Source organism: Vidua macroura, chromosome 2 (assembly GCF_024509145.1).
Source record: "Vidua macroura isolate BioBank_ID:100142 chromosome 2, ASM2450914v1, whole genome shotgun sequence".
Taxonomy (NCBI): Eukaryota; Metazoa; Chordata; class Aves; order Passeriformes; family Viduidae; genus Vidua; species Vidua macroura.
Window position 1 is genome coordinate 17,124,483 of NC_071572.1, and position 26,118 is coordinate 17,150,600.

At 42.8% G+C, this 26,118-nt stretch overlaps 1 protein-coding gene across 1 annotated transcript; it reads left to right on the plus strand.

The window, feature by feature from the left end:
• The first annotated feature begins 1,641 nt into the window (after window positions 1–1,641).
• On the plus strand, window positions 1,642–26,118 carry ACE2 (angiotensin converting enzyme 2). Its single transcript, XM_053970909.1, has 18 exons — window positions 1,642–1,833; window positions 4,780–4,938; window positions 6,827–6,920; window positions 7,540–7,683; window positions 9,033–9,145; window positions 9,667–9,775; window positions 10,502–10,599; window positions 12,101–12,270; window positions 13,327–13,553; window positions 14,360–14,504; window positions 15,983–16,081; window positions 16,727–16,849; window positions 17,185–17,357; window positions 18,254–18,312; window positions 22,763–22,863; window positions 23,816–23,932; window positions 25,173–25,367; window positions 25,998–26,118. Exons 1-18 carry the CDS (start codon window positions 1,645–1,647, stop codon window positions 26,116–26,118), a joined length of 2,436 nt encoding a protein of 811 aa, XP_053826884.1. The 5' UTR covers window positions 1,642–1,644.

Below are 26,118 nucleotides of genomic sequence, written 5' to 3' on the forward strand. Positions count from 1 at the left end.
CACTGCCAAGGGAGTCCTTCAAAGGATTACAATTCCAAATTATCATAAAATTTTGAAAAATTGACTGAAATCAGTGTGATGCGCTTCAGCCCAGACAAATTGACAATGCAGTAATTGGTGCCACCCTAGAGCCAGATGTGCAGAGACAAAAAAGGGAACAGCTGAGCAAGTAGCACTACCAGAAAGGTCTCAACTGGAATATGAGTTGATGTTGGCTGATGTCACCAGAAAGAAGGTGTGTATCAGTGAGGCACTGCATGTAAAATGTTCCAGTGATTGGATTCCTGGTCATTGATTACAGTTTCAGTTGTTTGCAGATACGGACACCATCAGTAAGGAAGCACAAAACATGGCAAGTCTGGATGGCACCAAGAAGAGCAACATGAAATTTAGGGAACATGACCTCTGGGGAAGGGTTGAGTGAATGTTGTTAACTTTCACTCAAAAAAAATGATTGTTAGAGGATTGCACATGGATGAGACAGATCAGTCACCTCTGGTCCACAGGATGTGGCTACCACAAGATATTGAAGCTGAGTGTTTCCTCAAGGTCCCTGGTTTCTCAAGGGCTCCTGAGGGCTGGACCACCTCTCCAGGGTTTGGCAATGAAGGGCCAATTGCTGCTGCTCCCATGGAGGCAGACTCATGGTGGTTTCAGAGAAACTCTGCTGGGAACAGGAAACCAAGCCTGTGGATGTGGCTTCAGAGTTGCATCTCGAAACGAACCCCAACAAGACCCAAAACAAAACCAACCAAGTGATTCTGAGCAGAAATAGGCTAATTTAAAAAATACTAAGGCATTGTCTGATCGATAACACTCAACCCAAGCTGCATTTCCAGAGCTAATTCATGCATTGATTTTCCCATTGATTTGCAGTAACTGCTGGGTTCCTAGCTAGATTAGCAAAGGTATTTAAATATTAAGATGGAGTCATTTTAGTAGCCTTAGTCACCTTAGTACTTAAATCCATTTGATTTATAGCTCAGATTAAGTCTCTACACAAGATGCTGTGATCCCACAAAGTCTCTTGCTGCTTTTTGATGGCTCAGAGAACACATTTAAAATTCAGGTTTTATATGCCCCAATTGCTTTGAAAATGAGGTCTGTTCCCCAGATCACCTGGGCTTTGCAAAGCCTTTAAAAACATGGTACACCCAAAACCACCCAAACAGGTACCCTATCTCAGACTAAGTGGGGCTTCTTCCTGCCTGGGAGTTAAGGTTCTTGGCTTGGTGTTTCAGTGAAGTTTCTAAATATTTTCACAGCTTATCACCAACCTGTTAAAGGATTGACAGATTCTGAGCTACCAGAGACACGGGTAGGCTATAGATAAAGTGACCAGCTGTATCATTGACAGCACATTTGGGAAACATTAACCAAAAGTAAAAGCCTTTTATAAGAAGGCCATAAAATGGCAGGAGTAATTATGTTTTTCCAAAGTTAATAATTGACATTTGTTTATTTGGCTTTTTATAAAAAACTTTTTCCTTTCTCTCCTATAATGAATAAAACCTATAAAAGGTCCAGCAAATTGGATCAGCCTTTCTTCTTCACAGTGGCCATGCTTGAAGGCTGATGAGGCAAAGGCCACCAGAGAAGCTTACCTGAGGAAACCTACTTCGTTGAGAAGTTCTCATCCTGAACATGAATATGTTTGTCCACTTCTGGCTTCTCTGTGGCCTGAGTGCTGTTGTGACCCCTCAGGATGTCACACAACAAGCCCAAACATTTTTAAAAGAGTTTAACAGGAGGGCAGAAGATATCAGCTATGAGAACTCCATTGCCTCATGGAACTACAACACCAACATCACTGAGGAGAATGCCAATAAAATGGTGAGTGCTCCATCCTGCATCCTTACTGTTCTCTTAGGAGTCTAACACTTTCTGGTTTGTTTTGGTTCCACTAAGCTCATCTGAAATTGGAGTGTTATTTCTCTGGTAGCTGTGCTTCATTTTGGGGAGGGTAGAGGAGCTTGCTTTAATGTAGCAATGCCTACTGGATGTGCCTGGGCCACTACCAGCCTCTACAGCCTTGGGTTAGTACCTGGACTGCCTGCACCTGCAGAGGGATGGCCAGAAGCTGGACTGTCCCTAGCCATCACTTCAGGTCACTCCAGTGAGTGGAGGGAAAAGGCAAGGGAGCACTGCATGTTCATCCTGAAAATCTGTGTTGGATGGAGAGAGATGCTTTCTTCTGATGAGTCCAACACCTCCTGATATAGTGTTTCTCTGTGGGACTTCCCTTTCCAAGAGCAAAGCATTTTCCCTTCCTCTTGGAGAGTGCATATCCTGAGAGTGAAGATCCTCTCCAAGGGCCTGGGGTAGGTGCTGTCTGTGGTGCAAGGAAACAAGATTTGAATCTTGCACTCACATGAGCTCAGGTCTCCCACTTTCCCTAAGACCAGACGAACACTGGGCTTTTTACTGACATACACAGTTTTACTTCTCAGTGAATATACATATATTTTCTGGATGCAGGCATTCTGTTAAATGTTTGCTGATGGATTTATAGGCCCACACCAGTTACCCAGTGGCGGACATTTCCCCCTGCCCCCATCACTCTTCTCATAGTCAGGGCTGTTGGTAGACTGCCTGGAGGTATTAGACTGGGAAAAATGAAGTGACATTACAGACTAGCAAATGCCAGCAGTGGAATTTCTGTTACAGTGGTCTTGTATGTTGGTTTGAAAGTCCATTTCTATCTGCAGGAAGGAGCATAGCACTTTTATTCATGCTGTCTTCCAACACAGTTATTGCTTCTCAACACCAGCCTCTGTCTGCCCCAGCCCTGGACAAGAACTTGTCAAGAGCAGGCAGCCATGGTCTGGCTGGTTACTGGTATTGCCCTGCCTCAATTCAGTATCTTGTAAGCTCAAAGCCTTTCAAAATTAACAAAACCACCTTGAATTTTGCTTTGGTTTGAAGCGGCATGTTTTTTAAAGTTAACTCAAGCCTTAGAGAAAACAATTTAGAGCATAAAAATTAAGCTGAATATCCTACATCTATTTTTGCCTAATGGCTGGTCTTTCACTTTGTGGTCATATAACTTAATTAAAACATGTTTTAATTATCATATTTCTTAATTAAAGCAAGGAGACCGGTTGCTGGAAGAAATCCTAATGACTAATCATTGTCAATCTGGATTTTTTTCCGAGGCACCAGACACTTAAACTGTAATGTTTCCAAACACATAAAATGAAAGCCCTATATCGTATTTTCAGCATTAACGAGATGATAATAAAATACATGAGGAGATACCAGCAATAAAACCAATTAGTCTAGTATTCAGAGAGAGCTTTTTCTCTTTCTTTATATCTTCAGCAGCACTGGTAATAAACCCACTGATTCCCCTCCTCCCGTTCTGCTGGAGGAGAGTTAATGAATACTGTCCCTTCTGGCTCCTTCACATCCATTTTCCTTGTAAATTGTGTCACAAGCCCTACAACCAATTCCTCCAATTGTGGAAATATCAGACAGCAAGATAACTGCTTTCCCCTGGCTTTTGTAGCCAATGAGCCCCCTCTTCTGCCCTGCCACTCCTGAGGCACCTCTCTGTTCCTGCTCAGGACAAGGAGCTCAGGAACACACTGGCACAGCAATGCCCTTCTCTGGGTGCTTATCAAGCTCTTTCCCACTGGCCTCTGTGAGCTGCTGAGGAGTGTCAGGACTGTTTGCTCCCATGAAGGGGAGAGTTTGGAAAACCTCCCAGTGATGGCTGCTCTCCTGCAGCTAGGATGGAGATGTGGAGATGGGATTACCATGGCTTTACATCTGCCACCACCCCTCTGTGCTGGAGCCTGGGGCAGTGGGTGCTGTACCCCTGTCACATATGGGGCTGAACAACTCGGGCACAGCCCTGCACTAAGTGCTGGTCTTACTGGTGTGTCTGCACAGGGGTGAAGGGTGCCTGAAAGAGCTCCTCAGGCACACTATGACATTTGAGTTCTGCGACCCCTCAGCAGGGAGAGATGGGTGCCCTATCCACAACCTGGGAAGCTCTGGCATAAGCACAATTAAATAAACTCTCCCAAGGACCCAGGTTAATTAGTACTGTTCTTGTTGCCATTTGGAATTGCTGCTGATGTGTTAAACTGTGTACAAACACATTAGGAAAAGGTGAATAAGACAGTCCCAACTCCGAATTGTGTTCTAATGCTACTACTTTGTGAACAGAAATTTGGGACTTTCACATATCATGGTCTGTAATTGCAGAAGTGTTAAAAGCAATCTCATGCAAAATGTTGAGATTTTGCACACCCAATTTGGGTACCAGTTTAGAGCCTCCTTTGCCCAAGTATAATCTTTTATTTGCCAGCATTTCAGAAGAAAGTGATATTTGCCTCAAAAACAGATTCAGTATCACTATCTTGGCAGCTGACTGTTCCTGCTACTGCAGCAGAAATGTACGGGATTAACATCTGGGTCACAGATCTCTTTGTGCCCTGGCTTATTTTTTCACAGGTGGGTGAAGAAAACATGATTTAGAATAGCAGGAGACACAGCAAAATTATGCTGGATCAATTATAACAACCAAGGTGTGAGCAGACAATCATGCTTTTTGCTGTTCCCAAAGAAAAATGCTTATCTGGATATGTGAATAAAACAAAGCCTAAAAGCTCTCTAGCCATTTCACCGGGTGGTGCAAGTGCTCAGCCCGCAGTCCATGGGTGTTCTTCACAAATGAAGTTCTTCCTAGAGGTGATATCTTTGTCCACGGAGTGCATCAGGCCACTCCACTCCTTGGAGGGATTAATTCAGACCTGTGTGACCCCCTTGCAGAGCGAGGCGGGCGCCAGGTGGTCCGCGTTTTATGAGGAGGCCTCCAGGAATGCCAGCAACTTCCAAGTAGACAACATTGCAGATGACCTCACCAAGCTCCAGATCCAGATTCTTCAGGAAAAAGGATCATCTGTGCTGTCACCAGAAAAATATAACAGAGTAAGTTGTTGAATGTAGTTCATAATTTTTGGGGGGTGAGTTCAGCTGCCTCCCACAGCACCCTCAAGCCAGGGCATGGTGCTGTCACCACCCTGCTTGTTTTGGGATGATGCAGTGTATGGTATGGAAGTGTACCTGTTCTAGGTGTTCACAGCAATACAGGACTGTGGGTAGTCTGGCCTAGGAAGCTGGTTGCCATTTCTGTCAGCAGTTTTGCCATGGAATGAATTTCAAACACGCCTTAGAGCAGTCCTTGCACTTATAGCTGGATTAGCCATAAAACCAAGAAAGGACATGGGGTAAGTGCTTGGTGAAGTCCAGACCTAGGGCAATGAGCAGAAAGAGATGGGTACAAGGCCATTCAATGAGTCAAAAAGGAGGAGATGGAGGAAGTCTTTCTTTCTCTGAACTTGGTACATTATCATACTGGGAAAAAGAAGGAACGTTTCATTGCACTGGGCACTCTAGGATGCCTGAAAATGGGGAGGGTTCCACAGAAAGCTGCTGAAGGCCAGCAAGATTTGGCAAGAATCCTAATGAGATTTGACATTTGCACTGACAAGTTCACCTAAGAGGCAGGTATATTGATAATGACTATACATGAAATTGGAGCAGCTATGCAGACTCAAAAGGGATTTATAACCAAACATTTGAGAGTTAAATTACTTTCCCTTTGCTGAAGATCAAATTGAAACATAGCACTGAGTCATGGGTACCTACAGTCCAGGATCCTACAGTCCTAATTACAGAAGAATCCTGAGATTTGTCTGCTAAGGTCAGCAGTGGTATTCACCAAGGGAAGCAGCAGATTGGCTGGATCTCATGTCTGATCCAAATAAGATGCATTTCTGAAAAACAGATTGTGTTGCTGGAAGTTCATACAAACATATATTTATTTTGGATCACAACAATGCACTAATGGTAATGTTGTTTCTGTTGAGGAGATATGTTCTTCAGTACCCTCCCTGTTTAGACACTTAGAATTTCATAGATAATTGCCTTTGGGGCTGAAGCTGTTGATTCATGTTTGAAAAGTGACTTTTTTATACAGTCTGATGGAGTTCCAAAGAATATCTAAGTGTTCTTCACTGGCAACAAAAATTTGCCTGGGCACTGATTTATTTTAGTGCTGACCGAGGTAAAGTTAGAGGTACTCACTAATTACCCTTCTCACTGACAGCTCTTCAGAGTTCTGATTTAAAGCTCTAAGTGAGAAATTTCATAGTCCTAAAGGGAAAGCTAAAAGTGGTACATGTTATCCTTGAGACATGAAGATGTGGAAACATTAAAAAATATTTAAAACAAAGCTACGTAGCATAGGTTCTGAGATAGAGCTGAATGATTTCAGGTGCAGTTTGGCCTTCAGCTGGCCCAAGACATGAGCCACAGCTTCTGTGTGATGGAGTCCAAGCAGATCCATGCAATCAGTGTGATGTGATGTTAACACCCACAGGCAACAGTCAGCCTGGAGGCACCAGCCAAAGGGGCCCTCTTTGCTGCCACTCAAAGCCACAAATCCCTGCAAAGTTTATGTGTGTTCATGCTTATGGAAGCACATTGATAAACTTTATTTTTTTATTGCTGCTGTGTATTGACAGCTCTCTTGTGACAGTCAGTGCTCATTGAATCCAGAGCTCTGTCTGATTGAATATTAAGAACCTGCAGGTTATATCATATATTTGAGAGATTATCTGTCTTTTCCAGCTAGATCTGGTTCAGTAATTCATTTAGGCAAATTCTTTCATTAATCTCTCCTGAGCTCAAACATATGCTTAAATATTAAGCTGGTGGGTGAAGTGTTGATTCTAGCTTTTAAGGAATTAGCATAATTGGCTGTTATTTTGCACAGAGTGGGTTTCTAACAGGCTGTCTTGCATCCAACTTGCAGCTGGGCACTGTGCTAAATACAATGAGTACCATCTACAGCACTGGGACTGTCTGTAAAATCAACAATCCATCGGAGTGTTTGGTGCTGGAGCCAGGTATGACACCAACCACTGCCTCTACTGTGCTCTTCACCCTGAGGGTGCCAAAAGAGAAAGCCAAAGGGTGGCTCCTGGCTGCAAAAGAACAGGCTGTAACTTCAACAGATATTTCCTGCTATCTAAAGCTTCGTCATAATTTAATTGCACCTTGCAGTTCAGGCACCTCCACTGGACCTTTGCCCACAAGACATACCATCTCCTGTTTGTAGCAAAAAAAAAATGGGAGGGCTGCTCAGCTTGTTTGGCAGCCTGCCTGTCACCTGGGGTTTGCCTATATCACAGAAAATCTATTTTTTATTCCCTGTCTTCAGTCATGTTGGACTTAATGTTGTATTGAGGCCAGAGAATTCTACCAACTTAAGGGAAGCTAATGTGGAGAGAGCATTTAAGAGACTATGAGTCTTTGAGACTATGGATGTGCTCCATGCTTCTCAAAGACAAGAGGAAAACCCTAAATTAGGAAAGGATGCAATGAAATAATGGGATCTTTCAGTATAGCAAATACAAAGTGTTTTCTTCTCCGTTCATGAATTTCTTTCACTTTGGTTTTTTTATCTGTTATAAAAGAAAAATTCTGCTTTTTCAAAGCCTAGTACCTACTTTTTTGTTCTGACAGGTCTGGATGCTATTATGGCTGGCAGCACTGATTATTATGAGAGACTGTGGGCCTGGGAAGGCTGGAGAGCTGATGTTGGCAGAATGATGAGACCATTATATGAAGAGTATGTTGAACTTGAAAATGAGGTTGCAAGGCTTAATGGTAAGTCAATTTTTGTTTTATTTTTGTTCCTTATTTTTTTTTCCCTTCTGGCACCCAGAAACTAGTAAACATACGGTAGTATTACCCAATTTCCCCATGAATTCAAAACACATACATAATTTGCACATAATTTGCTCTTGGTGTGCATATCTCATAGTAAGAGGCAATGCAGACAACTGCCATTGAGCAGTTCAGAGGTTTCTTCCCAGCCTGGAACAAGAGGCACCTTTTTGTTGGCACCCTTCCTTGTTGGCACTTTTCCCAAAGGCCATAATGCATCAGTGCCCCTCATTACATAGCACCCAGAACTGCACCATTTGTGATTTATGGACAAGCACACTCCATTTAAACAGCTTCTGAGTGTTGCTGAGTTTTGGCAACATCTCCTCTTTCCTATGGGCCTTGACCTTCTTGCAGCAGCCAGTCATTGGTACTTTTATAAGCATTATTCCCTAGCTGGAATGATCAGATTTGGTAGGCCTGGGACAGCGGGTGCAGCTGTGTGTTCAAAAAGGATTTTGTACTAAGGAAAGTGTGCTTCCAGTCTGAGATCTCCACACAAATCATATGGAACTGTCTTTTCAAGGAACAGTATCAGATGCCTTCTAATTTTCTTTTGGGGTCTTCTAAGGCAGCTTCTGAAGTAGCTATATCATCTGTCTCTTGGCCAGACTGCAGCTGTATCACCTGCTTTCCCATCCTCCTTGTTTTGCAAAACTGTCAGGCTGGAGCTGGGTAAGAAAATATGGCCCAAATAGTAAGACAGGGAAAAAAGACAAACATTAAGAAATGGTCATTATGGCCTTCCTCCGTACCACTACAGACGAGACTTCAGCTAGGAGCCATTTTTACTCCAGGCTTGATGGAGCTCAGTGGACTGGAAGGTGTAATGGAACTGGGAGCTGAATTTCACTTCTGGTATCTGCATGTGTCCTGGTGGTTTAGTTTCTGGAAGAGGGGGCCCGTTTTTAATGTCCACCAGTTTATGCCTTCTGTGAGAACCCATTAGTGTCCAGCCTGAGCAGAGGCTGCTGTCCCTCATAGCCCCAGGAGCTCGAGTCAGGATTCCTGATTTTCTTTGACTTCCATCTCCAGATGGAATGACCCTAACTAGCAGATAACCATGACATCAATTTCTGAATTTCTTGGAAATCTCCCATACCTGCATGTTCATGAGACAGACACTCAGGGAGGCTTTTTTCTTTCTGCTAAACCCAAACTATCTAGAATTTTGCTGCTTTGGGGGAAGGCTGCAAGTCTGCATGGGATCCACAGGGAGCTGCACTTCTCCTGCAGACCTAAGCAGCCCCACATGTGGTGTCCTCATGCGATGCATCCATGCTTTACAGGTTATTCTGACTACGGAGACTATTGGAGAGCAAATTATGAAGCAAAGTCTCCAGAAAATTACAAATACAGCCGTGACCAGCTGATCGAAGATGTGGAGAAGACATTTGAGCAGGTAGAGGCAGGAAGAGCTCTCATCTGGGTTGAAGGGTTGTGTTTTGAAATGGTGGGCTCACGTGCTGATATTATGAATGAAGAAGAAACCTGCTTTAAACTGGCTGATCTCAGTCTACCTGGGTTTAACAGAAACAGATGTGAGGACACACACATGACTTTTCTACCTCTGTAGCTGTTCAAGGACCAGTTTGGTCCCCAAAGGCTGGGAAAGAGGGATCTCTGCAGGTCCACGTCTCTCCTCCAGCTAGGGTCTGTGGGGTAGATGGCATCCTTGATACTCCAGCTCAGAAGTTAGCAATGCTCCCTCCCTCATACCTGAGCAGGACTTCTGTGACTGGAATCTGGACTCAGTGCCTGAGCCCTGAGGCAGGGGGCAAAGCTAAGCTGCAGGTTTGGGGTGCAGTTACCTGCCAGGAGCTTTTGTCAGAGAGAGCTTCAAGGCTCTCTGTTTAAGAGTAATGAGCGGAATAGAGCAAAGTGAAAAATAAAAATTGTTTCCTTCTCCTCCTCTGCCTCCAGATAAAACCTCTGTACGAGCAGCTGCATGCCTATGTGAGACACAAGCTGGGACAAGTGTACGGCCCCAAGCTCATCAGCTCCACAGGAGGCCTCCCTGCTCACTTACTGGGTATGTCAACGCATCCATGGCGTGCGGGCCTGACTTCATACACAGGACAGTCACCTTCAAGACACATGGGTGGAGAGTAATCTGACTGTTTAATCAGGATATTACCAAAAAGGTTAAAGATAAAAGAAGGGTAGAGGAGAAATGCATAAATTCCTAGCAGAGATGACACAAGTGCTTAGCAGCAGTGGCAGGAAGGGAAGGCAGGTATTCTCATCCTCGCCAAACCTCACATAGCACAAAACTCTAGCACTTGGCTGGGACATTTCCCTCCCCTCTGCAGCACTTGTCTTCCTCAGAAATGAGAGTTTCAGAGAGATACTTGTTTTTCCTTTCAGATTTTACTCTAAGATCCCACATTTTGTAATGTGGCTTTCAAATCATGCAGCATTAAGCTGCCATTTGTGTTGTGTTCCTGAACAGGGCACAACAATCATGTGGACTAAAAAAAAAAGGATGTTCAGTTTTCATACACCTTTAGGAATGTCATCAGTCCTGAAACTGTATTATCCAAGAATTGCTGATATTGGGTAATAAAAGGATCCTTGATCTGAGTTTGACCTATGCATGACCTGCTAGAAATGCTCCCCTACATATCTGGATCAGGCCTGGTTAGATGAATAGGAGTTCCTATTTTTGACACTGCACAATTTATAGACCTGTCTGGCACCTTTGAGAATACATAATAAATAATTTAAAGTATTTCTTTGTTTCTCTCTTTTTCTGAAGGTGATATGTGGGGTAGATTCTGGACAAATCTGTATGCCTTGACTGTTCCCTATCCAGCCAAACCAAACATTGATGTAACTTCTGCAATGGTTGAAAAGGTAAGACATGCCTTTATGCAATATGCATTATGTAGCAAATCTAGAGGGTATAAAAATTATGTACCAGAGATCAGCTGCTCTCTAGGAATCCATGGCTGCCCTCAGGCAGACACACTGCCAACAAAGTGTTGCTTTTTGCATCCTTTTTTTGCTTTTGACTTTTAAGTGTTTATGCATTTTTCCCTGTACCTATCCCCTTAGCTGTTCTCTGTTTTCCTCCACCCTCTTTGACCCTCTTAATCTTGTCTCCAGGTTTATTTTCCTCAGAGACACTTATCCATTAAGAGATATATTTTGTACTTATAAATATTTCAGGACTCCTGGAGTGGGCTGGTATCAAATATGACCTTTGCCAGTCATTACCATAATCAAATAGTTTGTATATCACAGTTTTGTTTTTGTCAGTCTTGTTTATTTGGATACAGCTAGAGAAACTGCAATGGTGCCTGTTATCTCTTGATAACTGCATAGCAGCATAAGGTCTGTGTTTGAGATCTGTAGAGCTAACAGCTGTGCCACCACCTCTACCAGACCAAGAACATGGGGGAAGAAAATTCCCTGTAGTCTTGCCAAAGCCTTACTCCTTTTTTAAACTAAAGGGAATTTGATGGAACTAGATGGAATTTGATTTCTGAAATGCAATTATTCACCTGAAACCTACTCTCCTCTCATAGGCAGCACTCCATGAAAACGTTATGCTGGTAAGAGAAGGAATAGTTGAATTTGATTCCTTAGCAGTTTGCACAAGTCTGCATTATTCTCACCTCTGTTTTATGTTACTGACCCACTTGTAGTCATAAATTTGTGTCTGTTGAAGTACCACTGCAAGAAGGCAAGCATTATTTACATAGCCTTTGAGCAATGGGTGGGCTCATCCTTGTTGTTGGATGTGCCCCATTTGGGATTTTCATCCAAATGAGCTGTTTGCCCATCAGGTCTCTGTGAGAGCTCATCCCAGTAAATGCAGTGCTCCTGCTAGGAAGAATAATAAAACTGCTGAGTGGCAGAATTATCCTGAACATAACCATGCAGTTTTAATCTGATAAGCAACTCCCATAGATACATTTGCCAGGTTTTATGGTTCTGGCTGAAATCTCTCATGCTCATCTGCTGGGAATGTAGCTCCACTTCCTCATATGTGTTGTCCCCAGGTTGACTGAAGTGACTGAAGGGTCGGATCACAGATCTGACATACAGGAATGCATTTTTTTGTCTTACTTCATATTTTAATGAGAGCTTCTCTAATCTGGGTCAGGTGCTATCTGCTGAACCTCTGAGTGCAGAAACCTACTTTGTTTGCAGGGAAAACACTTAATTCCAGTACCCAGCAGAATTCACAGAAGTGCCAAAGGCAGACACTACTGACTTACTCTCAATAGGCCACGTGCAGGTGTGAAGCTCCTGGGAAATAAATATGAAGTCAACTGCCCTGCATCCAGCAGAGCATGGGGAACAGGCTGCGTGCAAAAGCAGAGGTTAATGGTGGCATTGTCTCTTTCAGAAATGGGATGCAATTAAAATATTCAAGTCTGCTGAGGCCTTCTTTGTTTCCATTGGCCTCAAAAACATGACTAAGGACTTCTGGGAAAAATCCATGCTCACAGAGCCGACTGACAACAGGAAGGTTGTCTGCCATCCTACAGCATGGGACCTGGGCAAAAATGATTACAGGTACTGAAATTGCTATGACCCTTTTGTACTACCTCCTAGAACAAATGTATTTTCACTAGAGGTGCACCATGCTGTCTTAAGTTATAATTTCTTCTTTGTTTTTTTTTTTTTCTGGCTGAAAAGAGAGAGAAAGAAGGAAGACAGGAGAGCAGGGATCCTGTGGGACTGTAAACCTTTCTGTATAACTTTTCCTGTGAAGATCTACTTAAATTTACTAGTAGATCTACTCAAGATCTACTCTCAAATTTTAGCTGAGAAGTAACTAATATTTTTATGAATTAGAGAAATAGTGGCTATGTTATAGGGCTTAAGGAATACGCAGAAATGCAGGTGGATACCAGTGAGATTTGCAGACAACTGCATATTTTGCAGCAATGGCAGAGGGTCCCTGGGTAGCAAGGGAAAATCTCCTGAGAGTCCACTGTCTATCTTTAGCAGAATTATCCAGTTTCATGAAAATCCATCAGTCTCTTCCATACTTGGGAAAGAAGTGGGAAAGAAATTACCATTGAAAATGAAGACTTCTTGCAGAAATTCTGACCCCTCTTGCAGTCCCCACAGTTACTTATGGAAAGAAGCTGGTGCACAGCTGAGCCTTAGTGAAACACATCAGCAGTCTGGGGAAGGTGAAAAGAAACCCTGTTTGGAAGACATTCCTTTAGTAAATAGTAAATCCTACATGAGGATGAAGTAGCAGGAGCCACCAACACACAGGGTTTTACACATTACTGTTTTACTAAGCTTGGTGGTGGTTACTCACTCCCACACATACAGTGAGTTTATCGCCAGGTTTTAGGGAGCAGCTGTGCTCACAAAACAGCAGTTTTCTCTTACTGCCTGGACAATTTCAAGGTGGCTGAAGGTGTTTTGCTGAGTTCCCCATTGCTGTAGCAGGAGGTTCTGCACTGCATACCAGGATGTGGCTGCCCAGGTTTTGCAAAGGGCATTTGCAAGCTCTGGAGGGGCTTTGCTCCATGGCTGTAGCAAACAGGGCTCAGACAGCCTTTCTCTGGGCCACTCTCTCTCTGACCACAGACACTTTATTCTGTTGTGTAGGATCAAGATGTGCACCAAAGTGACCATGGATGACTTCCTGGCGGCGCACCACGAGATGGGCCACATTGAGTACGACATGGCGTACGCGGGGCAGCCCTACCTGCTGAGGGGCGGTGCCAACGAGGGCTTCCATGAAGCTGTAGGTGAAATTATGTCACTTTCTGCAGCCACGCCTCAGCACTTGAAATCTCTTGATCTCCTAGAGCCAACTTTCCAAGATGATGAAGGTAAATAAATGCATAAATATTATGCATTTATGTGAAAGCACTTTTTGGCCTTATTTTGTGGCAGAAGATTGTGCCTGCAAACTCAGCAATCAACTGACAGGCTTCTGAAAATCTTACTCTTCTAATTTACCAGAAATACTATTTTTTCAATGCCAAATGGCATTGTGAAGCAAGGATCACTGGTTTAAAATGCTGTTACATAATTTAAAAAGAAATAGCTAGCACTTTACTACCTTCAGTACTGAACAACTCATCCTTCAATCTTCACAGTTCATTTAGATGAGTCTCCAACACTCTTTTCAATCTCTGTTGCATGAATCCATACATATCTCTATCAAGATATGTATTTAGCAGTTCAAATGAAACTGAACCCTTGAGATTTACATCTCCCACTTCAGTGAATATTGAGTGACAACAGAAGTAGGCCCTCATTATAATGCAGTTCATCTGTGTTCCGAGCACTGCCTTAGATGGATGAAGATGCATGTTTTATACATTTTGAGATGTCTTCAGCTCAAAATTCCTCAGAGACTGGAGAGGTTCTTAGTGATGGGAAACTAAATGTAAATGTCAAAGGACTAGGTTATTTAAGAGTTTGGGGGAAAGAGAGACAAAACAGTGTAGAATTCCTAAATCATCTTATCTCATGTTTTTTTCAGTCGTATTCTTCCTTGCATTTTTTTCTTTAGTGAAAATCTGTAATTCAAACAAGATGTAAGCATTAGCTGTTAAAGGAAACAGCTTTAGCCATCTAATCAGATCCTAATTGCTACCATAACCATTACCTTAACTGCTTCTCTCTTCAGAAACTGAAATCAACTTTCTGCTCAAACAAGCACTAACGATTGTTGGAACAATGCCTTTTACTTACATGCTGGAGAAGTGGAGGTGGATGGTGTTTAGGGGTGAGATTACAAAGCAGGAATGGACCAAACGGTGGTGGGAGATGAAGTAAGTTTGAGAAACAAAGGGGATTTTTTTCATATGAACCTGCAAACTCAACCCTAGTTACTCAACATACTGAGGTGTTTGTGCCCCTATAGGACAGGATCTGGTTGTTTCCGTAAATACCAGTAGAGTGCTAGATAGAAATACCCAACTTGGTGCGGACAATGTCTCATAATGTCTCATATCAGCTTCCTGATAAAGACAGCCCATGGCCTTTGCATGGCCTGTTCCAGATCAATATTGCTGTCCCCCTGACACATTCCCAAGACATCTTCACAGCTAAAGTACATTCCTTCTCTAAGCCTCATTGGTCATGTGCTCTGGTTTGCTCCCCACATCCTTAAGGACAAGTGGAAAGTGAAGTTCATTGTACTTGCCAGCCAGAGAAGCATGCATATCTCAATCCACCAAGTCTCTGAGCATACTTCTCTGCTTTGTGTTTCCTTCTCACCATATAATCCTTTTGGAGGCAAACTGTCTGAAAGATTTCAGACTGAATATTTCCTTCCTTGTGTACTAAGATACCACCTTTCTTGGTATAGAAAATACAGTTCCCTCAGCAAGTAATAGCCAGAGGTGCCTATTCAGATTATGCCCATCAATCAGTCTATTTTCAGCACCTTGGAGCACAAGATTAAAAATAAATATGATTCAGACTTGAGTTTGTAATTCCCCAGGTTGGTTTTAATATGAGGGCAGAAAAATGCAAAGAAACCAAACAAGCTCCATGCTGAAAATGGAGCCTGAACTCTAACACAAACATGAACAGCAAGCCTCCATCAGCAAGCAGAATCTATAATAAAAGTTGATATATGCAAGCCTTCTGACCCACTGTAAAAATCAATCAGCTTCAATGTATTCAAAAGTAGCAGAGATGTCAGAGAAATAGAGAATGACAAATTGTTCAGGGAAGCTTATCACATCTGTTGCAGTGGCACTGCAAAGCTCTCTTCTTGAAATACATGTTTATGCAAAATATTTCCCTTGAAGCTTATTACCATTTTCAGAACTCAAGGCATGGGTCTGTTTCTCAGGAAAGACAGTCTCAGGAGAGGAAAATAAAGAGAAAGCTTATCTCCAGCCCAGTGGCACAGGAGGCCATCACCTTTTGGGTCGCCCAGTCTCTGCATGCCCTTGCCCAGAACAAAATACAGGTCTCTAAACTCAGGATGGCCCAGGGCATGAGGTGGTTTGTGTGAATCTCATGTCTTGCAGATTATTTCATACCACTAATTGATCCCTGCACACCCTGCCATCATACAAATCCCTTCCTTGCATTATGAGTTTCCAAACAGCTTCCTCTCTGTGGTCTCCAGCTGTGGAGCAGAACTCGCTTGGGGTTACTGGGAGCTGTATGGAATTCTTCTGTTTACAAAAGAGAGGTGTCCGTATGTATCAGACAAAACAGAAGAAAAGCTGAGTCAGATTACCTTTGCTTATTGTCTATAAACAGAAACTCTGTGTTATTCCTTCATCTCCAGGAGAGCCATAGTTGGTGTTGTGGAACCAGTCCCTCATGATGAAACCTACTGCGACCCTGCCACGCTGTTTCACGTGGCCAATGATTACTCCTTCATAAGGTAGTGCAGTGTTTAATTAATGACTTAAGTTTTGTCTACAGAACAAGCCCCAGCTACCTAAAACATGTGCTGGAGAGTCTCAGGACCCAATCTTATTTTGTTTAAAGCCCAGACTGAAGGTTGCTGATTTCAATGGGAATGTTTCTCTGCACATCAGGGGTTGTTCCATAATGATCTCTGAGCAGTGAGGAGGCTGCTGACCTTCTTGCTGAACAGGAAAGTTTTATGCTGCCATCAAACCAGCAGGAGCACTTCTGTATGAGGTGCTTGCCTCTTGGGGGATCACTGTGCCCTATGTCATTTGGGCCATGAACATGCAGCCCTGGATGTTCACTGTGTCCCAGCTACCTCATTTTAGAGGGCTTAGAGCAGAGAGCTGGACTTTAGAAACTTTACCCTCTCCTGATTTATGTGGCAACAAACAGATTTGGGGCTCTTCTAGTCCACTTGATCTTAGCATGTTGCTAGATTTGAATTAGCCTAGCCTGTAAATATCAGCTGGCCTCTCTCCCTCCCTGCAGTGCATTCTCCCAGACAGGAGTGACAGCTGATGCAGCAGAGCTTTCCAAAGGCCAAAGGCTTACAGGTTTCCTTGACAGACAGCTAATAAAATCTGTGCCTCCCTTTTCCTTGCCCTTCCTTTAGGTATTACACCCGCACCATTTATCAGTTCCAGTTTCAGGAGGCACTTTGCAAGGCAGCTAACCATACTGGCCCTCTTCACAAATGTGACATCACCAACTCCACTGAAGCTGGGCAGAAACTCAGGTAATGAAGCAAATTTCTCACATATAATAAATCAGAATGTAACAAAGCTTCTGGAGTAAATGAGGTTGTATCAAGAATAAACCTAGCTTGGAAATTAAGCCTATACCTGCTCAATTCATTTTGACAAGTTGACTAAATTTATGTACACTACGGTTCTAAACATCAAAGGTTTAATTACATGTTTGTGGGAATAAAATATTTTTATTAATAGGAATAATGGGAGAAAGGAGTGAATTCAGAAGCAAAGATGAACACCTTTATACTGATCACAGAGTGTCCTTCTCATTTAGATGGAACATGGCAATAATATATTATTTCTTGTTCCACGTATACAGACAATTGCTGGAATTAGGGAGATCCAAGCCCTGGACTCAAGCACTGGAAAGTGTGACAGGAGAAAAATACATGAATGCAGCTCCCTTGCTCCACTACTTTGAACCTTTATATGAGTGGCTGAAAAAAAACAATTCTGGCAGATTCATTGGCTGGAAAACAGACTGGACACCATGTACGTATGGCTTGTGGGTTATTTAAGGACGTGAGTTCTTCTTCACAACCCTTGGTTAGCAAAGTGCCTCTCTCTTGTAGCTGTTGGAGGCTATTCTCCCTAGAAAAGCAGGATTATGGGAAATAATCACTGAGCTGTAAGTTTTACTCACAGGAAAACAGATTTGTTTCCTCATGGCCAGAGCTGGAGAAGTCAGCACGTGTGTTTTTCAGACCCCCACACAGTTCTCAGAAATGGAGGTGTCTTTTTTTTTTTTCATGATGGCAGCACTCAGAGTGTGGGATGGCTCTACAGAAGGAAGAAAGAATCAGAAGCTTGGTCTTATGTGGCACTTTCCTGAGAGGAGTGTGCCTGTATTGCAGAGCTGGGAGCCACTGGTCCAGGGAGCCAGGTGTAGGGGCAAACCAGTACAAAAAAATTACTGCTATGGTTTTGCTGACATGTGTTAGTCAAAGAGGGGAGCTCAAGGGAAGGAAAAGAAAGAGACTGTGGAAAAATGCATTTTTCAGATTATTGTGACACAGTGATGAGCAAGCCAGGTTATATTTGTGTAATCATTGCTGGCACTGGAGAGCCTCATAACTCTTACAGCTCTGTGCCAGTCGCTGATAGTGGGATTCACCTAACCAGGCACCAGCATCTGCACCTAAGCTGCTCATCCCCAGTGATGGGAGAGAGGAATTTTCCTTCTATCTGCTACAAAACCAGACTTGGGAACTGACAGCTGAGATGAGTGTGTTTGCAGTAGAGGTGACTGAAGGGAAACAAAATCAGTCCCACCAAGCTCTTCAAGGGGAGCAAGTAAACCTGTAAGGAAGCTTTAGCCATCTCAGCATTTCCCAGGAGACTTCTTGTTGCAGCAGCTCTAACATGGCCCTTGTTTCTTTCTGAACCAGATTCTAGCAATGCCATCAAAGTGCGCATCAGCCTGAAGTCAGCTCTGGGGGACCAGGCGGTGAGTGTGTTTGTGCTGTGGCACCCTTCTTACTGCTTGGGCAACAGAGCTGTTTTGGTAATGGCTCAGAAAATGAGTCAGGGTATGGCTGATCCTTGTGTTTGAAGGGTTGCATCAGCTCAGGTGAAGGGTTATTACATAAAAGATGTCTTGTCTAAGTTTGCGGTCAAGGCCGCCTCTAAAATTAGCGGAGGAATTCCTGAGTGAGCCCACCCATTTTAGGAACGGCATCTCAGCTAGATGAGTTATTATTCTGTAGAGATACCAATCATTATTTCTCGCCTCCTACAGAACAGGCCTGGAGGGCTAACATAGAGGAACTTGTGTACATGAAAATGGCTGTATTTTCCCCAGATTTGCTGATGTTTCCACTTCAAGCTTCTACCTGATTTCTTCTAATTGCCATTATCATGGCTATGGTGGCTGCCTTCAGAAGTTATTAGAGCATCTAACTTCACATTTAAAAGCAGGCTGGTGGATCCCACTCTCTGTCCTTAAATGCTCTTAATTTCAAACTAAAACACATCTGTTAGCATTTCACTGTAGAGTTTTGCTTGGCTGTTTACAGTAATCTTTCCAGGCCCTGATATGTTCAGCTGCCTCCCTGCCCTCCTACCCTGATGCAGAGATAGCTTTGTTATTGAGATTGCAGGGGACAGTGCAGTGCAGCTGCTTCTGTTTCAGATGAGGCGAAGGGCTTTCATTCCCAAGAGCTTGTCTGCTTTCCCCAATTATACCAGCTGGTCCAATAAAATGTATTACAGCAATGAAAAAAATCTCATCAAAGCCGAAGATGGCTTTTACGATTTTAAACAGAGTGTTGGCTTAGCCCATCTGCTTAACCCAGGCTGAAAATTCACTTCTTATTCTAGCTCTTCCTCTTTATGCTAATCTCATGGAGGCAGTGTAGAAGGTTTAAGTGCAGACACTTCATTTCTGTTAATAGGTATTTTCACCTTGCAGGACATTAGTAATTTTCCAAGAACGAGGATGTCATCAGGCAGGTCATTTAGACCTGCTTGTTGGAGCCTATTGCACTAGCAAGGACACAAACCACGGGCTCATTTTTCATATGAATTGATGCTCTTGCTTCTATCACTCTCTCACACGCAAGCCTCACTGGAGTTTTATTGCTTCCTAGACTGCCTAGTCAAGTTAGATACAATTCAAAGCTGATATCAACAGCATAAAAAGGTTCCATATTACAACACATTTATTAGTCATTATGGTTAATGTTTAGCTTAATATCATTTTTATGCCTGCCTTTAGCCATCATAGTCTTTTGTTGTGCAATTGAGCAGCTGTAAAACAATCTCATACAGATTACTTAATTTGAATTATTGTGTGGACAGAAGGTTCCTAAACTCTGAAGAGCAAGACATACATTTTCCTCTCAAAACCAGTTCACATCACCGACTTGCAAGAAAGCTTTTCTATTCAGTTGCTTTCTGCCTCCCCACAAATGTCCCTTTTGCTGAGCCCCCAGGGACATGGCTGAATGCTGGTATGGCAGCAGCAGGTAAACGGTACATGCGTGAACTGGCATAGAGAAAAGGCAGGGGGAATCTCGGGCAGAATCTCAGCCCAGCTATGCAGAGCAATGTGTTTTGGGTGCTTTGTATGGCTCACAGTGCACAGAAGCTGTGGGCCCCCTGCAATTGTTTGTTTAAAGTGTATTTTGAGTTGCTTTGCCCTGACCTAACAGCATAAAGCACTCTGAATATGCCAGCAAACAGTTTTGCATTTGTGCTTGTTAGCTGTGGAGAGAGCAGGCAGGGAAGGGTTCCTGCTCTGGGGCTCAGGTACAGCTGTGCTGGGGTCCAGGGCAGCTGGAGCTCACACAGGCCGTGACTCAGCCCCAGCTGTGACCAGCAGGGACGTTTCAATAGACCCAAGTTCTGGCAAATTAAGAATCCAGACTCTCAGATGGGCTCAACGCCAGCTGTACCAGAGCGTGCACCGCCACAATTACCCTGCTAATTGTTTTCAGGCTGATGAGATTAGAGCTGCAGCCGCAGCATTGCTGGATCACTAGTGCAGCTGATGAGGCTGAAACAGCCACAACTTTTCTTCAGCTGGGGCTTTAGGAAAGTGCCCACACGAGGGAAACTGCTACAAGATCCCCACTGAATCCCTTGGGGTCTTATTTAAAATAAATAGTTCCAGGAGCACCAGCCCCTGACTGCCGCTTGAAAACCGGACCCCTCTCCAAACATGAATTCAAAATTCTCTACCAGGTCGATGCCAATATTTGTGATCACATTGTAAAGGGCTGTCACACAAGACAGTGTTAGAGAATGGAGAGCTGTCAGCCTGCAGGCATTTAGATGTATTTGACAATGAAAAATCCTTTTTGAATCAGAGGTCACACTTACACTGTCTTTCAAATCACATATGGGATCTTGGAGTGAACACACTGTAACAGAGCAGAGGTGCTTGGCAGAGTTCATTTACCTCTGAAGGCAAAGCAGCTTCTGTAAGGCACAGGGTAGTGTGGGTGCCTGAGATGCCTGGGGAAGCCGTGTGGGAGGTCACAACAAACACAGATCAGAAGCCAGCCAGATACTTCCCATCCACACATGCTATTTCACAACAGTAACAGTATTTATAAAGGCAATTGAGAGGCACAGTGGCAATTAAAATACATTAGACTGAAAAAGACAAAATATAAGCTAGAGAAATGAATAAATGATTAAAATGTTAACATGCTAAGTACAGAAAGTGTCAGTAGAGGAATCAAGCTCAATTAGATCCTGGTTAAAAAAAAAAATAGCTGCACTGCAAGCTTAAAGCTACTGGGCATAAATAGAAAACTGAGAAACCCCACCAACAGCCTCTTAGCTGTGATAGCGAACAGTGCCAGCTGCTGGAGGCAGCTGCAGTAACAAGAGGTGCTTCAGTGCAGGGCTGGGCCAGCAGGAGAAAGCCGGGGGCATTTGCCTCGCAAAGGGAACTCAGCCTCAGCCTTTCCTGGTGGGAACAGCCAGGGCTGGCACAGCCCCTGCCCTCCAAGTGCCCTGGGGACTGCTCTGATTGCCATGGCTTTGGGTACCTGTGCCTTTCCCGGGACCTGGTCCAGAATGGACTGACAGCAGTGGGTTCTTTCTGCCCTTTCCTGCCCTTTATTAATAGAATCAGGAGTCTTTAGGTTGTGAGGGACCTTTAAAGATAAGCTAGCCCAACCCTGCTGCAATGAGCAGGGGCATCTTCAGCTAGATCAAGTTGCTGCAAGCCTCACCCAGCCTGACCTTGAATGTTTCCAGAAACTGAGTATCCACCACCTCTCTGGGCAACCTGTTCCAGTGCCTCACCACAGTAAAGAATTTCTTACTAGTAACTAATCTAAATCAACTCTCTTTTAGTCTAAAACAATTACTCTTTGTCCTATTGCAACAGACCCAGCTAAACAGTTTATCCCTGAATATCCGTGTCTTCCTCATAGATATTTATACATCTCTCTCATTTTACACCAGTGTCAAGAGGTGGACACATTTGAAAAATGCAGCTAGGTTTTATAAAGCCTGTTACAGCAGAGCTGCCTTCTACCACACCTTCCTGAATAATGCTCAAGAAAGACAGGAGCTGACTTTCTATCACTGACAGCATTTATGGGCCCTCCTGCCCAGGTACCATAAACACAATCAAATCTATGCCTGAGTGGAATAAAAAGATATTGCCACAGAGTTCAGCTGGGAGTTTTCCCTTCATGCACACATGCTATTTCACAACAGACCATGCTTCTTTATCACCTCCTGTGGTGGTTTCTGCCCTCTGTAGAGCTCTTGGTTCCTGCCCCAGAGAAGCTGTTTTTGTCTTCCATTGCAAATAACTTTGGACTCATAAAGCAGGCCAGGAGAAGACTGCACACAGGCAATACATTTTCTTTTATATCACCTATCTGATCTTCATATTTGGAAAAAAACCCAAATATGTGCTTGCTGCAGAAGTACTGATGCAAAGAGTTTTTTACCAAAACAGACCACAAACAAAAACCTGAGCTCATCAAGCAAATAAATTAGCCACCTTCACACAACTCTACCACAAAGGTTCTCCTCCTTAATAGAGCAGCTCTGCAAAAAAAAAAAAAAAAAAAAAAAAAATTAAAACAAGATCTAAGTAATGAAATCTTTAAACTTCAAAGAGAATGCACAATATTTAGTAGGAATAGCCTTGCTGATGCCTTTTCTTCAGCAGGTTCACATAAAGGTGCCAGAGATTGCAGAGGGACAGCAGGATGTCTGGCAGCAGGGATACCTCTCTGGTGATTCTCCTCCACAGTGCCCAGATAACAGATCTAAAGGGTTTGGGTTGGTTTCTGATGTGCTATCATGGCACAAATAAATAATACAGGAGTGCATGCCAAGCATTACAGTTGCTATTTCTTTTTAGAATGATTTCTTAATGCCCCTGATTTCTCTCCATCTCTGAGGAACTTCTCTTGTTTCTGCAGTATGAATGGGATGAAAGCGAGCTCTTCTTGTTCAAGTCATCTGTTGCTTATGCCATGAGAAAATACTTTGCAGAGGTGAAGAAACAGAAAGTTGCCTTCGAGTGAGTGGCTTGCCTAATTGTGCCAGCTATGCCTGCATTGCTTCTGCTCAGCTAATGGCATGAACTGGTGGGATTAATTGTGCCTTCTGTCAAATGTAAGGTGACAGAAACAATGTCAAACATCAGCTGTTTGTGAAAGGCAAGATGACAGCTTGGGTATGTGAGATCTTTCCCCTCAAGAGCCTGAGGGGATTAGGAATAATGTGCTGAAGTTAGGTAAGAAGGCTTTGTCTCCTGCAGCTTATCAGTGATGGAGATGAACCATGACAATTTGTGCCCAACATGTATATAGAAATATCAGGGAAGGTAGACTGATTAGAAATAAACATTTCTAGTAATGTATGTGTATTATACTGAATTTCCAAGAGGTTTGGGGCTAAGGAAAAATAAACGTGTTGACTATGGAGCACTAGAATTTGGCACACTTACTAATCTTATCTAAGTTCAGTTACAAGCATAGAATCTTTCACCTGAAAGTGATTTTGGTAAGAAAAACACTTTTGATTAAGTATCTTCAATAATGTTCAGAAGCTATCTACTCAAGCTATTAGATATTACTTTATAGAACAACAGTCATGCAATATCTAGAATCTACTCTACAAAAATAAGGAAGACAGCTATTTTTTTTCCACTTTGTACTTCATACATCACCTCATTAATGAAATCAACCCCAAACACTCTCCTTTCTGCAAGTGATTATGTGCTATGGAAAATTACACCAAGACTTGTTTTAGGTATGAGGGAGACTTTCCAGCTCAAGTTACAAATTAGCACACAGAGAAAGGAATTCTGGCAGGAAAACAGATTTCACTTCCCAGCTGATTTCACTATGCCCCCAGTGTAAACTCAACCCCTGGCAATGACAATCAAACACAACTGTTCACTGGCCCGAATTTAAAGCTAATGTCATCTCAACAATGAAAATAACCTTTTTAATCTGTTTCTCCTTCAGAATTACAGACATTCATGTTGGGGAGGAGACACAAAGAATCTCCTTCTACATTACTGTCAGCATGCCAGGTAATATCAGCGATATTGTGCCCAAAGCTGATGTGGAAAATGCCATCAGGTGAGATTTTGCTTTCTGGGGAAAAAAAACAACCAACCAACCAACCAACCAACCAAATGGAAAGTTGGAAGGGAAAGCAGTGCTTAAGTCAGCTGAGGCAGAAGCAGTGACAAGAAAGTAAATTCTGCAGTTAAAATGGAAATAGTGGGATGAGAGATACTAGGATGAAAACTATTATGACAGAAAGAAAACAGTCCATCTATCAGATGGTATCTTGGACAACAGCCAAAGCAAAATGCTCCAGGGGGTTGCCAAAACACATCTCGTTGCATCATACCTTGCCAGCAGATCTAATTGCTCAGACTTTAACAGGAACTATTTTATACCCTGAAATACAGAATACAGTAATGATGTGTGCATGCACACATGTGTTCTTCCTCTCATTTTTGAAAAGTAAGTGCAAGAATTATTGTTAACAAGGACTCCAGAATAATGGTGTATTAGAAAGACAGACAGATGTATTTGATTATATAGAAGAGGTCAGAGCAGGAGCTAGTTCCCACTTACAGGTCAATGAACAGCTCTTTTATAGCATGGTGTGACACCACTGTAAGTCATTGCTATAAAAATGATAAGTAAAACTGCAACTCTGCAGAAGATCATGGGTAATGTGCAGGGGGAAATGAAGAGGGCACAAATCTAAAAGTAACATCAACCTGAGATGGAGTTGAAGAAGCAATGAGATAAGTTGGTGAACTAAGGGAGAAGAATATGGCTGTGAAAATAACTCTTGGGTTAGCACTCAGTAACAGATGTGTAAGTTTAAGGAAAAACAAGGCACAGATGATACACCAGGGAAAGGGTTTTCAGGGCAGTGAGAAACACTAATCAAAATTGTGTAAGATTGTAGGAGGAAAACAGGTAAGATGTCAAAGCTGTGGCTTTATGTGGCATAAATAAGAAACTTTTCAATAGACAAGAAATGGTAAAGAGAATGAAGGGTAAAATACAAAGAGAGAAGGAGATCAGAAGGTACATTTAATAAATGTTAAGACTGAGTTTAAGAGTCCATACAGTGTCTGAACATGTCAGTTAAGCTGCAATAGGTTAAGGGTTTTAGTTTCTATGGTTGTTATTCACATGCCAGAAGGGAAATGCATTCAGCAGTACTTCCTCTGCAGCCTTTTTAACGGAGATGTTCAGGGGAACCTTGCCATGCTGAAGATTTATAAAAAACTGAAAACTGTTCCTTTCCTTCCAATACATGTGTTAAACTCTTTGAATTTGCATTTGATGGCAGGATGTCTCGAGGACGAATGAATGAAGCTTTCAGACTCGATGACAGTACGCTGGAGTTTGTGGGAATACTTCCAACCCTGGCTGCACCTTATGAACCACCAGTAACCATTTGGTTAATTGTATTTGGGGTGGTCATTAGTCTGGTTGTCATTGGAATTATTGCCTTGATCATCACTGGGCAGAGAGATCGCAAAAAGTGAGTAATATCTTTTGATACTATGATCATGACTACTGGAAGATGTCCTGATAATTGAATCATCAGGATTTTTTACAGATTAGGCTTCAGTTTACCTGAAGCAAGTTAAGGAATGAAAGCCTGTTATCCCTTTCCCATCAAGAGTCATAGCTAAAGGTTCATCTCCCTGTGTCTCAGTACATGACAGCTTTGGCAGCTTAATGCAATTTCCCCATCACCATCAATGTAACCATTGCTTTGGTCACAGGGAGGGCAGGGTGGCCAGGCTTCTGCCAAGGAGGAGGGGATGTCCTGATGGGAACATGGTGCCTTCTCCAACAGCAGAGTTGCCCACATTTATCAGCACCTGCAGTTTTCTGTAATGTGATTGTAGGCTGCACAGTAATGGCATTCTCCTTAAATATTACTGCATTAACAAGTATAGTTTGGTTGGTTTTCTATGTCCCTCCACTAAAAGGGTTTCTAAGAACATAGCAGATTTGCTACAGTTCTTCTTCAACCTAACTTGATTTCTTTTATATAAATATTTCCAGTTAAACACAGTATTATTTACAGTCAGGGATTCTGGGGATCCAGAAGGACTTGTAACAGAACAGGGACCTTCTAATATAAAATGAATTTTTGTTACAGGAGAGCAAGAGAAAGCAGAGGTACAGCAGGATCAAATTGTGAAGAGGTGAACCCTTATGGTGAAGAGGGAAGAAGCAACCTGGGCTTTGAGCCAGCTGAAGATACACAAACATCATTTTAA